Source organism: Euprymna scolopes, chromosome 18 (genome assembly GCF_053919585.1).
Source record: "Euprymna scolopes isolate OS-2025 chromosome 18, ASM5391958v1, whole genome shotgun sequence".
NCBI classification, from domain to species: Eukaryota; Metazoa; Mollusca; class Cephalopoda; order Sepiida; family Sepiolidae; genus Euprymna; species Euprymna scolopes.
In genome coordinates this window covers 105093477-105108756 of record NC_136499.1, presented here as the reverse complement: position 1 = coordinate 105108756, position 15280 = coordinate 105093477, and the positions used below count along the sequence as shown (strand labels likewise).

The following is a 15280-nucleotide window of genomic DNA, read 5'->3' as shown; positions in this document are numbered from 1 at the left end:
TTTTCTTTTCTTTTTTTTCTTTTCTTTTTTTTCTTTTCTTTTTTTTTCTTTTCTTTTTTTTCTTTTCTTTTTTTTCTTTTCTTTTTCTGTTTCACTTTTTTTTTCTTTGTCTTTTTCATTTCTTTTCCTTTTTCCTTTTTTTACATTTTTTTTCTTTTTTTTTTAAGATTTATTCTTTTTTGTTTTTAGGACAAATGAAAGATTGTCAAACACCACCGTAAACCAGTGCAACTGCCATCTGCAACAAATTTCTTCTCATCTCTTTCTTTGTTTTCCTTTGTTTTGTTTTTTCTTTTTTAACCACCTCTATCGTTAGGAAATAACAAAACTGCACCTCTTTTCAAACATGAGAAGTGATAGAAATCTTTTTTTTTTTTTTTTTTTAATTCTCTAAAAAGTCCCCAGTCGAACTTAAAATTAGTTGATCCTTCTTTTTTAAAAAATCTCTTGACTTGACTACACACTCCTTTGGTTTGTTGATTCACATGACAGCAACATGGATTGAACAGTAAAAGAAATCCATGGATCCGTCTTGAGAACCAATTTTCAGGAATTTTTTTTTATATGCATATTTTTCACGTTTCAACAATTTAACCAAAAGGAAAAAATGGTTATGCATACCTTGGCATCCATTTTCTAACACCAGCATGTTTGGTTTTTGTTGTTTTTTTTTTTTTTTGTTATATATATATATATATATATATATATATACTCATATATATAATTCATATATCTTGTTTTGAAGTTTTACTTCTTTGATAGTGTGGCACATGGACAAGACAGAATTGACTTCAACTTCATGTGCCATTCTACAGGAGGTGGTTCGCGGTAGTCAGTCATTTTCACTTAAAGATGCAGCCATGATTTTATCAAAGATTTTTTGAGAAGTTAAACCATTATATTTGCTCAACACTTTCCATATTGTTACGACAATCGGCAAGTGTGAACAATATAAGGTTCTTCTTAACACATCGTAAAACTTTTACACAACCTGCATGTTTCCTGTTGGCCTAATCTACTAACAATCTTGAATTGTACTAAACAAAACAAATTTGCTTCTTTTATATGACAGGGATGTGTGCATAAATGAACGTTTCTTTTTTTTTTTTCTTGAGTAGAAACACAGCTAGACTATAATATTTGACTTTTGTCTTTTTAACATTTTAATTCAAGCCAGAAATTACTTTTTAGTTAAAAATCTGTTAAGAAACTAGATAACACAATGCAGGTTTTTTTGTTGCAAATAAATGATTAATTTTTAAATCCAAATTTTAGGTTCCATGAGACTTGTTCCAGATAGTACATTTTTTTTTTTTTTTTTAATCGAAATTTACAGCATAGCTAGAGATTGCCAATTTCTTCAGATCTTGTTGGAGAAACTGTTTTTTAATGTCCAATAAGCGTAGTGAGATGTGCTGGTATGCGTGTACAAATATTGAGATCAATTTGACTACTGTAGAAGCATCAGTGTAATGAGACATTTGAAAATCTGTTGAAATCAGATAACACTATGCAGGACTTTTTTTTTTTAATTTCGAATAAATGAATTATTTTTATTTTTATTTTTTAATTCAAATTTTCAGCTCTCTGCGTCTTAAAATATTACTTTGAATACACAACTGGCCATTTTAATCTCTCAATTAAGATACAAAAATGGCTGCTATTTGTTTATATTGTTACTCTTAAAAAAATGATTTTGAAGCCTTTAAAGTAAGGTATTATGATTTAGTTGTGTTCTTAAACCAAAAGAAAACATGAATTCTGTGAGCGCCTTTGTCATATAAAAGATCCATGAATTCGTAATCCTTAGGTTTAAGGCTTTCAGATCAATAGGAGGCCAACCATTTCTTTTGAGTACTTCTGGGACTGACTTTATGGGAAATCATCCAGAGTGAATAGTGCACTTCTTCCTAACCCACCTTCTCCCATCCCAGATTACATCCCTTAAAATTCAATTCCATTCAATCTTAATTTTATTGTTTCTTTCCTTAAATCAAATTTATTTACATTAAAAAAATTTTGTTTTAATTTATTTAAATTTAAATTTATTTTAATTTAATTGTGAAATCGATAAAATGTATAGGTAATTATCTCCCTTTGAAGATGGATATCTTTTGTTTCTATACGGGGTTAACACACAGGCGCGTTTCACAATCCAATTTCCAAAAACGCTTATATCAGAGTGGAATATTGTTCTTTGCCGTCCCGGACATTATTTCCAACTTCAGAAAGGGTGGGGCTGAGAAGCCCTCACCAGGGAATGCTGATAAGAGGAGAGGGGGGGGGGTGGATAAATCATGCTATATAGACTGCCTCCATTTTGAGGTGAGCTGGATTTTAATCCGCATTAAACCAGCCTAGTGTCACATCCACTACCTGTGGGCAGAAAGGGAAATAATTACCTTAGATTTCACTGCTATCTGGCGAGAAAGAAAAGCGATCGCTCGCAAAGAAAGTTTGTTTTTTTAACTAATTAATCTGTGGTTGACTTTTTTCTTTTCTTTTTTTTTCTATAAATATTTCAATAAGTTTAGATATTGTTAACAACTTAATATCAAGGAATGATTTTGTGCTTGCACTGTATATTTAGGGATCGGGATTCTTTTAGGGACTTGACTCAATTAGGCACTTCTTTTTTTTCTCGGTTCTTGGATGACTATGAAACGATGGCTTCGATGGTCAACTGGCTTACTCTTATAATTGGTGGTGTTTTTATCTTTCAATAAACTATAAATATTTAAATTAGTTGTTTTTGCAGTAAATAATAAGTTTTTAAATTAGTTTTGCTTTTATTAAAAAACACTGAAAGAACTGTAGTTTGAAGCATCGTTTAGTGTGTGTATATATATATATATATATATATATATATATATAATTTATGGAAGGCAACACAATGCAGAGGTGTAATGGATAGATACAAACTGAAGGAAATGAAACATAACGTTAGAATGAACTATGATGATTCGCCTTTTATTCATACTATTACTTGAAATATACTCAGTTTGTAAATAATAATCATAATGAATTAGAAAATCTTTCTCATAAAGTTTTTAAAAATGAAAAAACATTTTTATATAAATTTAAAAAATTTTGAAAAAAAAAAATCTAATCTCAATGAAAGCTTTTTTATTTCCAGAGCACATATAGTGTAGTATGATTATTCTTTAAGTTCTAAATATCAAGTTTTCTCAGTTGGTCATTTATTATTTTTTTAAAAGGTATCCATTACAATATTGTTTCGTATTGCGACTAACAAGTCTGCAAAATTATGTTATTGCTGCATATTTAGTCACATACTCATCAGATGTTTACTTTAAAAACTAAAAACAAACACACACACACACATATATTGTATTAATGAAAAGTGAATCTGCATAGCTTTTTCCATCGTGATGTCTTAATTTGCTTAAGTTTGTTGATCTGATCCGTTACTCCTCTGCATTGCATGCCTTTTATAAATTACCTTTTTAAAAAAATAAATATATAAAAAAATTCAGCAATTAGTTATTTTTAAAATAATTAGCATCAATGTCCATCCATACATTTTCTGTCTGAATTCAATATTAACGTTACTGTTAAGTTATTAACATTGTTATATTAACCAACTATTTGTTCCTATCCGGAGTTGTCCGGGAATCTTTTAGCTTACATTTTTCTTTCATTATTTTATTTATTTTTAATTGTGTTTGTTATTTTTTCATTTTTTTTTTTTTTTTTTTTTTTTTTTTTTTTTTTTTACATCAAATCTACTTATTACGATATCATTTGGTCATTAAAATTATTAATTGAACTGAATTGTTATAATTGTAACTAATTGTCTATTTATAAAATTATTGGATGTAAATAGTTTTAAAAACCTTTTTAAATATTTTAATACACAAGAATTTGCTAAGAATTTTAAAGCCAGTTTAATTCGACAGCTTAAACGCTTTCAAATTCCTTTAAAATTTCAAAGGGTCACAATTTTCTTAAAAAATTAAAACGACTTTGTTTACAAAGAAAGCGAAATGCATTATGATGGATTTAATTTTATTTATTTTCTTCTGAGAAGTACTTTCTTATTCGACACTCCTTAGGGAAGCAAAAATGTGAAATTAATATTAATAGAAAAAAGAAAAAATGTTTATTAAATGAACAGTAAAAAAACTGAAAATCAGAATTTGGATTAATCTGTCTCTGAAAAAAAAAGTGTGCATTATTAGTTGTAGGCGTCACTTGTTGACCAACCGTTTAGTTTTTAGTTCTGTTTCTTTTAGCTTATTAGCAATAACACACGTTTCTAGTGCGTATACACATTTGATTGTCTACTCATTAAACGAACATGGCCATCGCTGACATGTTGACTTATAGCTGATGATTCTCAAAACTTTGTGGTCAGCAATGGTGACTTGAAAAGTCATAGAACATAAGATGCTATAAGTCAGCAACGTCCAGGTGTGAGTGCTTTAAGTAGATTGTAGCTTGCACCACATCACAACAACTCACACTGTGGCAATGTCGATAAGCTGATAAACAGAATACAAGATGTTCGGCTTGGTAGAGCAGGAAGTTTGGAATGATCCCTATATTAAAAAACGAAAATAAACAAAAATCTGTATGATGTATGCACCTATGGTAGCCAAAAAAAAAATATATATATATATTGTATTTAAAAAAAAAAATCATGTAAATTGATCAAGTAATTTAATTTTTAAATAAGAAAATCAAATTTCATGGCTAAGCAAGAAGTGACGCCATTTTAAAAATTGTTTACAAGAACAAGGGAGGTAACTCAACATCATTCAGATGTGAGATTTTTTTTTTTTTTTTTTTGTAATGCTTATAAATTCACATTAATCACTTAAAATTACTTTATTTATATATAAAAAAAAAATGTTTGATCAATTTATATAAGTTTTAGAATACTATATTTTTTCCTGTCATGGGTATGTAAATCATACGGACTTTTCTTTCTTTATTTTTAATATAGGAGGAATTCTGTACAAGCACCCTTTTATAGAAGGGAGTTAACTTACTCCTGGATTGATACATTTGACAAAGAACAGGGATCCCTGGCTCTCACTGAGCTTAATGAGTCCTTAAACCTAGGTATTTCTATGAGTCTACACACACACACACACACACACACACACACACACACACACACACATACACACACACACACACACACATATACACACACACATATACACACACACACACATATACATACACACACCTAAATACGCACACATTTCTACAAACATTTTTAATATTTTTGTTAACACTTGATTTTACAGAATGTCTTTTTTTTTCTTTTTTTTTTTTTTATTATTATTATTATTTCTCCAGTGGTGCATGCCAACAGATCTAAAAAAAAAATTTTTGCTTGTGTTTTTATTTAACCCGTACACATTTTCCCTCTTTGTGTCCCTGTGAATAACTTTTCTTTACAGAAATTTGAATATAATCATTGGGAAGAAAAAAAAATTTAAAAACACATTTATTTTGTTTGACTTGTTAACTTTCAAAAAAAGAAATTGAATAAAAAAATTCAAAAAACAATTATTTTATTTTTTATTTTATTTTATTTTTTTTTTTTTTTACTGCAAAAAAACTGTTTTAACCTATTAGTGCCTACATTTTTTTTTTTAATTTAATATTTATAATTATAAAACTCTATGGCCCGTCCGGGCGTCCTTGCTTACTTGCTTGAATCTTGTCTATCAAAAATGTTGTTGTGAAAACCCAGCTTGTCTTTAATAAAATTTCACACTTCTTTCCAGTTCAATCATATTTTATACAAATAAACTTCAGTTTTTGCTTAGTTTGTAGACATAGTTTCAATCATGAATATCAAACAGTGTTTTATCACCATTCAATTTTGGTTTCAGTTTCGATTCTAGCTGATGGCATTCAAATCATCTTCCTAATACTTTTTACAGCTATTACAAATTTACAGAGAGCTTAAATCATCAAGAATTGAACCGATCAACATTCACTACTCTGAAATCGATGAATCCATCTCCTAATTCTGCTGACATCAAGTGCATTGGCTTTGTAAATGTTCAACAGGCACCGATGAATGTTGATGAGTTCCATTTTTTTCTGTATGGACAAATTCAATGATGTATGGACAAATTTAATGATGTATCTCTGCTTCTGATGTACGTCCATGACAAAGGTTATTTTCTTATAATTGGAGATCCTATAAATTGAAAACATAGGCAAGTGAATATTTGACGGATAATGGTAAATATTTGCAATAAACAAAGAAAAAAATGTTTGGGATATTTATAATAACAGGGTTGACCTCTTCGCAAATGTAACAAATGCCGTAATTACTTTGTTAGAATGGGTCAGCATTAAGAATAAAGAAATAATCATTATATGTAGAACAGGAATCGATTGGTCAGAGTTTAGTTTGCATGAGTTAACAGGGAAACTCGCTCAGCATAGGTTGTTAGTTTGCATCCAGGGAGCTTAGGGGGATACTAGAGTGAATATGTAGAAAATCTAGCGATGAGGTTGTGCCTCTGGGAAAGCCACGAACGTGAAGTCTGAAAATAAAAGCTACAATAAAGATAAAGAAGTCTGGTGTTAATATTCTATTGAAGTTTTTATTTCAGTGTTCACAAGTACTAAACCGCCGGCGATTGACTGTATTTTATACATACATTAGGGTATTTTTTTTTTTTTTTTTAAATATCCAAAAGAATAATATGCTGATAATTGTGTGTGTGTATATATATATGTATGTGGTTGAGTTTCTCAAGCAGTGAATTGCTTCGAAGCAAGTCACCAGCACATATGTGCAAAAGTTTTGTGCCAGTCATTGTCATATATATGGAATATTTGATCCACACATTAAACATTATTAAACAATTATTTGTTTTTCCATATTTGTTCGTTTACTTGTTTGTTTTAGTTTTATTCATAACGGGAGGGGGGGATTGTTATCAATATATTCAACTATCATTGCTTGAATAATAGCATTTCAAAGTCAACACAGGTAAGGTGGGGGTGGGGGTTCAATTTTCAATTTGAAGTTTTGTTATAATTTCTTTATCTCTATATCTGTACAAGTGAGAGTGTGTGTGTGTGTGTGTGTCAGGATACTTCTCAACCTATATACTCAACGATTTTTTGATCTACAGACTGTAAATTTGATATATAGGGTATTCAGACATGTGGAAAACTTTATAATTGGTTTTCATCTTGTAAAAAGGACTAAGGGGTCCAAATTGAAAAATGGGTGTGTGGGAGTCATCAGATTTTTATCTGTTTGTCAACTGTTTCACGAATGCGCATGACGGATTCCTTATGTTAAGAATATGTAGGTTTGAAAACACTTTTTAAAGATCATGACAAGCTGGCCTAATGGTTATTATACTTACTGTGTTTGGGTTTTGGTTTTGACCTCAGTGCGAGTATTTTTTTCTCACAAGAATTGAACAGTTTAGAAAAAAAAAAAAGCTTAATACTCGCATGCACATGTCTCAGTTCCTATTTACTTGCCTCCCCACGAGGGCAGAGTTAGACACAAGGTCGGTTTTTAATGTGAGGGGGGGGGTGAAATCTTGCTCCCTAAGGAGAGGTACTGTGGATAAGAACAAAAATAAAAATTGTCTCAGTCATGAAGGATTTTTCCGCCATTGACTAAGGACAGAAAAGGTGAAGTGTAGCATCAGAACAGATACTACACTGTGTTTATAAATTTAAAATATATTTATGCATATTTTATGATCGGGAAATGCCGGGCGGCCTGCTCGTGTTTCAATAAATTGGCACGGGTAATTAAACCAGTTTATGGATAAGTATCAAGTTACCTAATGACCCAAATTCGTTTAAAACGTTTTTCTCTCACTTCAGATCCATCACACTTCACCATCTATAATCTAAATCTCACCTATCTGTTTAAATGTATGTATGTATGTATGTTTGTATGTCTGCCTAAAACTTTCAACAGAGGCAACAGATTTTCATGAGATCGGTATCATTTTGAAGCTCGACCAATCGGACAACAACTATCAAAAAATTGGCTGAAAATATTAATTCCTTCACCCTCAACTGGGCACTTTTCTACAAGGAGGGTTCGCTTTTTTTCTTTTTTTTTTTTTTGCTGATATTTTCTAAAGTCATCCCCTCTTTTCGCTTGACTAGCCTTAATTAAAAGCTTCACCACTTCCGGTTTGGTGATGGACGCAATGGCAAAGACGTCACTTTTTTTTTTTTTTTTCCCACATTCTTTTCCTCCTTTGGTACAGGTTCAAGCCTGTCTGCCTATACTACCGCTATTTTTTTTTTCCCCCCACATTCTTTTCCTTCTTCGCGGTACAGGTTCAAGCCTGCCTACCTACTGCCACTTTTTTTCATTTTTTTTGCTTAACACACACCTCCAAACACCCAGGCTAGTTGAAAATAAATAACTTTTACAAAGTAATGCAAATGCATTGTATTAACAAAACATTCAATATAATCTTTTTAATCTGAGAAAGTTGCTTTCTAATTCTATTAATCAGCTTATAATTTCTTGTTACTTCTCTGTATCAAACCAGCAAATGGCATAAACCTTAACAATAAAAATTCATCAAACTATAGTTTGGTTGAAAGAGTCTCTGGATATGCCCCACAAGTTCATAGACACATGAGACTGATGGCCAAAGTTAACCATTTTACCTAATTTAATGGACCAATTTTCGACAATGCAAATCTAGGGTTCACCTTACCTCTAAAAATACCAACTGTATATTCATAGAGGAGTTTGGTCACAAGTAAGGCTATTCATATATTCCATTCCAAAATGCAACTCCAGGAGATTCCCAACAGTTAAAGAAGGGTAACTTTCACAAATATATTAAAGTGTAATGCTGTTGCATCAAATAACTCTTAGCACGTAAGCAAGGTAAAGTGGAGTGTTTGGCACAAGGTTTAAGAATGCCCAGATTTCAGGGAAATGATAGGATATGTTTTTATTGTGATATTGATGATAGGATATGTTTTTATTGTGATATTGTAGAAGAAAAATTTCTCAACAAAATAAAGTAGACATTTGACACCATGGAGTCTGGCTTGATGTTTACTAGTGTTGGAATGATTACTCGGAATCGGAAAAATCGGAGCTTTTTGAGGTATCAGTATCGGGGAAAATTCGAGTCTATTTTCCAATGCCAAAATCGATTCCTTTAATCATCTATTTTATTTTATTTTGTTTTTATAAAACGTCTTCCATTGTTTGTAGCAATAATAAAATAATATTTATTGATTTTAAACTTCCAGTAAGACTAAAATCTCTAGATCATGCCCTCAAAAGTGCGTTTTTACGTTTGAGAAAATATGTACACATTTAAGATGTTTTTACAATAATGGGGACAAAATAACATTTTTATAGTAAAATATTTAGAGATTTATAAAGAATCAGAATCGGGAATTTCGTACAGAATCAATAATTGTATTGGAATCGTCCCATCACTAATGTTTAGAGATGTCACGATAAACCATGTGGCTTGGAACCATTTCCCAGGAAGTTTTGCTATGATAATAAAATTTCTTTAGAACAAAAGATTAAGAGTGAGAAGAGGATTTCCAAAGAAAAAGGAAAGAGAAATATGGATTAAGAGCAAGAGAATAGTGAGAGAAATGGTAATACTACTTAGAGAGAGAGAGAAAAGATTCAGAAGAAGAAGAAAGGGAAAAGATAATAGAAAAGAGAGTAATCTCCAAAAACAGGAGGAAATGCTAATCTCAAAATGATGGTGGTTGGAATTAAGGTTCCATAAAAAACGTTTGTTTTTTGTCACATGAGGACTTAACCACTGTTTGCTGGATCATATTTACAGGTTTTCAGGCTTTAGATGGAAGCCTCCCTAAAAGAGCTAAATTAAAGTTCTTCCTCCTCTGACTGAGTAACCATCTGAAAGAATCCTGTAACATAGTGCATTTGAGTGCATGGGAAAATAGCAGCAGCAGCAAAGGATGGCTGGCTTGTAAAGGGATTAGCAGCAGTAGCCAAAAAAGCACATATGCAAATTAGGAAGTATGCACAAGAAAAAAAAAGGAGAAAAAATGCACCATGTGGTTAGATGAAGCAACGTGCAGGGCCTAAGAAAATGAATGTGTAAAGTCAAAGATGAGAATGGACTGGCTGTGGCTGGCATGCGGTCAGAAGGGGAAATGATGACAGGCTAGATGGACATGTGACAGCAAGAGACTTTTTAAGTGGTGTCGAGAGGGAAGAGTAACGGTAATAAAAAATTTGTTAAAAAAAGAAAAAATAGCAACCCAGATATTTATTTGTTTGTTTGTAACTGCAACGTTACAATCCAAGTTGAAAAAATATCCTGCATCTTGAAACCATTAAGAACTCGAAGTATTAACTTTCCTTTGCACAAAATGTATCCTGAAATAACTTCTGAATAATATTATAAGAAAATTATCTAATGAGTTATTATTGAATTGCTGTGATTTCAAAACATAGTTGTTTACAGTGCCAACACCACAGGTAGCCCCAGACTGCATGGAAAAAAAAGCCATATACCAGCCATTCACCAAAGCACCTATGAGGAAAACTCAACCACAGCATCTAACAGTGAATGGCCAACTAACCAGTTAAAGGTATTGCCACCAGGGTTAGGGCTGTGCACGTTTTGTGCACTCTGAGTATCAGAGCGGTACTTCCAGTAACAAGTAAGTGTCTCGTTACATTCTGAGGAGTTCATCAATAGATGAAGATAAGAATGAAGTCACAGGGACTTAGGAGACGGTTTTGTTATACTAATTGGTCCTTTGAGGCAGGATTGGGTGAAAATAAACCCCTCACCTGAGTACAAAAATAACAAAGATTGCATTTAAAAATTAGATTCAAATTATTTTTTTATATTCTTTCAGAAGAAGAAAGCCAGCCAAGAAAAGTCTTTTAAAAAATCCCGATGATCAACTTTAAAGTTCTACACTGGACAAATTTAATTGATTTCTCAGTAAACAGAGTTTGTTAGCCGCCACTCGCAGTAAAAATTTCTGACAATGAATTACAGAATCTATACATTAATACGATAATTGTTTTTTTTATTGTCGTTTAATTGTTATGTACTTCCGTTTTTCATTTTAAATACTTTTACCAAGAATTCTTCATAAGTTTTGGTTTCGGTTTCGATTATAACTGATGGCACTTTAATCATCTACTTTTTTTTTTATAAATAATTTTATCAAGTTTTGGTTTTGGTTTCGATTATGGTTCAAGGAACTTAAGTTATATATATATATATATATATTCATAAGTTTTTATCTCAATTTCGATTCAGGCTAATGCACCCAAGTCATATGGATATATTGTTTTATTTTTGAAATCACGACATTAACTCTATAATAATATATACGAAATCTGGAAGAATTGAAATATCATATTTAAGCTTACTACTATGACTGGGCTTTACCAGGTGTTCGTGCTAGCTTAGATAAATACTTTTGCAGTTTTGCCTTTTGGTCAAGGTCAAAGTGTAGTATCTGTTCTTCAGATGCTGCACTTCCATTTCTTGTTCTCTTTCGGTGGAGGATCAGTCCTTCACGACTGAGACAATTTTTTTATTTTTGTACCATTTCTTCACGTTAAAAAACGACCCTGATATCTAACTCTGTCCCGTGGGGGGCATAGTAAATAGGTACAATAATATCAGAGTGTCTCCATTTACACTGAACATCTACAGAATGCCAACATCTCTAGATTGCATATGAAAGAGTCCTCTGTGGAATTTCCACAGGTCCTGCTAGTTCATTATTAACCGGTGAAAAGCTTCACCTGCCAGATTTCCCTTCACATTCTCAAGGTGTGGGATGAACAGTTCAGTCAGTAAAAAAGGTTTCTCAATCAGTGAATGGCTTTGAAGCAAGGCACCAGCACATATGCGCAAAAGTTTTATGCCAACAATTGATACAGTCATTTTCATCCCAGGTTCTATGTATATGGAATATTTTTTCCATATATTAAACAATTATTTGTTTTTCCCTATTTGTTAATTTTATTTTTTATTCATAGCAGGAAAAAATGTTGTCAATATATTCAACTATTATTGCGTGAATAATAGCATTTCAAAGTCAACACATTTAAGGTGGGGAGGGGGTTCAATTTTCAATTTGAAGTTTTGTTATAATTTCTTTAAAATCTATATATCCATAAAAGTGAGAATGCGTGTGAGGATACTTCTCAACCTATATACTCGACGAAGTTTGGACCCACTGACTGTAAATTTGGTATATAGCATATTCAGACATGTGGAAAACTTCTTAATCCATTTGTTATGCAGCGAGTCGGGGGTTTGTATTGGGAGGCATATTAACGAGTCATGTATAATGGGGATGATAACAGAGATAACGACGGTGATGACAATACTAAGGGGACCTCATATACAGGGTGACCCCAAAAAAAAAAAGAAGCTAAATGGAGGCCATCTAGAACATATGCTGTAGAACGGAGAAAAAAAGGCCAAAGACCCTAGTGTTTTTATGTGATGTTTTGAATATAATAAACTAGTTATGACCAAAGTTTAATTTCATTCGGACAAAACACTAAGAAACGGGGCCTAATTAGAGTTGGAGCCCGTTTTTTATTTGGGGGGGGGGTCACCCTGTATAACAGTTTTTATAACACGGACAGAATGATAATGACATTTATAACAGTTCTTTGTACATCATGACGACTTTGATGATAAATACGGAGGGAGACATTTATAACACACTGGGATGATTCTTGGCGACTTCATATTACTAATACGGACTGGGAGATATGCTGCAACAGTTCTTAACATATATAGAGGAGAGGAGAGGAGATTCATTATTGTAAAATGTTTTTGACATGGGGGCATGAGACGAATGGATTCGCCAATCATTTTTATAACCAACGGCTGGGCTAAACAACCAATGAAAACGTTTCAAAGTTATTATAAAAATTGTCGAATTTTAGATTCAATCAGTTCGCCATTTACTACGTCACGGACCGCATTTAATTCTTGGCTGCCATCTTGGTTACTGATCTGAACTACGCCGCCATCTTGGTTACTAATCTGAACTATGCCGCCATCTTTGTTCAACACAATATCTCAGAACTTAACAGGTTAACTACGCCACGGACCGCATTTAATTCTTGGCCACCATCTTGGTTACTGATCTGAACTACGCCGCCATCTTTGTTCAACACAATGTCTCAAAACTTAACAATTATTATGATGAAGGAGGCACATAACTTGTAAGGGGGTTACACAAGAGTTCATTTATAGATGAATATAAAAAACACACTTACCATTTTGGCTGTAAAGACATGAAGACAACAGTTACAAAATATAGATGACTAGCATGGGTTCCCGGCGTTGCCTGGGTGTTTGGAGGTGTATGCTGAGCAAAAACAAAAAAAAAAACGGTCAATTTTTTTAAACTTTGACCCCTATTATGACTCCTTAACATTTATTGTTTTGGGCTCAAATCAAGTTATTAAGTTAGATCCATGTCAAAGGAACCTATATCTAAAATTCCAAGTGTTTAGACCCAAAATTGTCGGAGGAGTTTGGTAGAGTTCTCAAAGGTCAAATCATTGAACTTTGACCCCTTAACAGCCAAATTTCTGGCCAAAAACCGATCACATAGATTTTCCCAATTCTCAGTACCCTGTATATCAAATTTTGTGTCTGTAGACTAAAAAGAGTTATTGCGTAGGGAAATGCACACAGACAGACACACAGACACGTTCACTTTTATAGATATATAGATTTCTTTATTCCTCAACCAGCCAATTGGTGATGTCAGGAATTCAAGCCTTTTCAACTACATGATCTACTCTTCTCCCTTTGCTTCTAAGGGGCTCCCACTCTCCAACTGGCTATTACTGTGTGTGATCTGCTCCGATTATCTGATCCTAATCTCACTGACTGCCTCTAACTTTGAACCCTCGATTCATATATTGAGAAATCTCCTTTGTGTATGATTTCAGAAGTGTGTTTACCAATGTGACTACTTTCATGTGGATTTACATATGTCTGTCCAAACACACTTTTGGCAAACAAAGAATCCTCAATTCTAATTGTTTAATATCTAACCTATTTTTAAGCAATATTTTTTAACTCGCATTGTCCATTCTTTTAACTGACATATTTAATATCCAGTTATCCTAAAAGAATGGACAATCGCTTTTTCCGACATAAATAATATTTAGCTATTTCTAAAAGAATTAACAATGAACGATTCTAGCCTTTTCTAATATCATTTTCACTTATCTAGTCTGCCTTCTTTACAAGAGAAGGGGACAGCCCTTTCATGTAACACATTTTTAATCGGAAAAAGGACTGCTAAGGGGTCAAAATTGAAAAATTGGTATGTGGGAGTCATCATAGTTTTATCTGTAAACTGTTTCACGAATGCACATGTGTGAATCGTTCACATGACAGGTTCCTTATGTTAAGAATAAGTAAGTTTGAAAACACTTTTTAAAGAACGTGTCACACTGGCCTAATGGTTATCATACTTGACTCACTGCCTTTAGGTTTTGGTTTCAATCTCCACGTGGGTAGGGTTTTTTTTTTACTTAAAAAGAAGTGAACTGTTTAGAAAAAAACATAATACTCGCACATGTCTTAGTTTCTTTATGATTCAAAATATAATATTTATGCATATTTTATGATCGGGCAACGCTGAGTGGCCTGGTAGTATTTTGATAAAATAAGATTTTCTTAAATACTGAAATGAAAGGCCAAATCTAGCAAAATGAAGGATTTTTATTTAAAATCTTTCATGCCAAATGCTAAAAAAAAAAACCAGTTGAAGATCCAGATCTAATTTTTGGTATCAATATTCAATAATGGAATATACACTCTTGATATTTATTGAGTATACTTTTAAAGAGAGCAGTTGCATCTCGTATATGTACATCTGTATCATCAATATAACGTGTATTGTTCGATTTATAAAGAGTTGACATACAGCACACAACACTTAGTCTCACACCGTCAATATCTGCAACAGAGAGATGAAACTTTCAGGTCATGAATGCATAAGTTTAGTCATCAAAACAATGCGATTTGCAATTCTCTCTAATCCATTAGGGCGGAATAAAAAATAGGAGGCATTACTTTTGGCGTGGTCCATGTAAGTTTTGTAATTTATTGCATGTTTGAATTTTATGGTACGAGAATGATAGGGGAGCGGGAGAACTAGTGAATTGAAATAAACGTACATAAACCACTATTAATCAATCGATCAACAAATGCCGACTAAAATGAGATTTTTCTGAATTTATGAGATTAGAATTGATTATTCGTGC

General features: G+C 32.4%; 1 protein-coding gene across 3 annotated transcripts in view; it reads left to right on the top strand.

The window, feature by feature from the left end:
- Positions 1–5544, top strand: part of LOC145297735 (methionine-R-sulfoxide reductase B3, mitochondrial-like) — a 292708-nt gene extending 287164 nt beyond the window's left edge. For all 3 annotated transcript variants that reach the window (XM_080143955.1, XM_080143953.1, XM_080143954.1), the window contains exon 5: positions 190–5544. In XM_080143955.1, the coding sequence (XP_080000081.1) occupies positions 190–198 (9 nt within the window). In that variant the 3' untranslated portion in view covers positions 199–5544. The remainder of the gene's footprint in view (positions 1–189) is intronic.
- The last annotated feature ends 9736 nt before the right edge of the window (positions 5545–15280 follow it).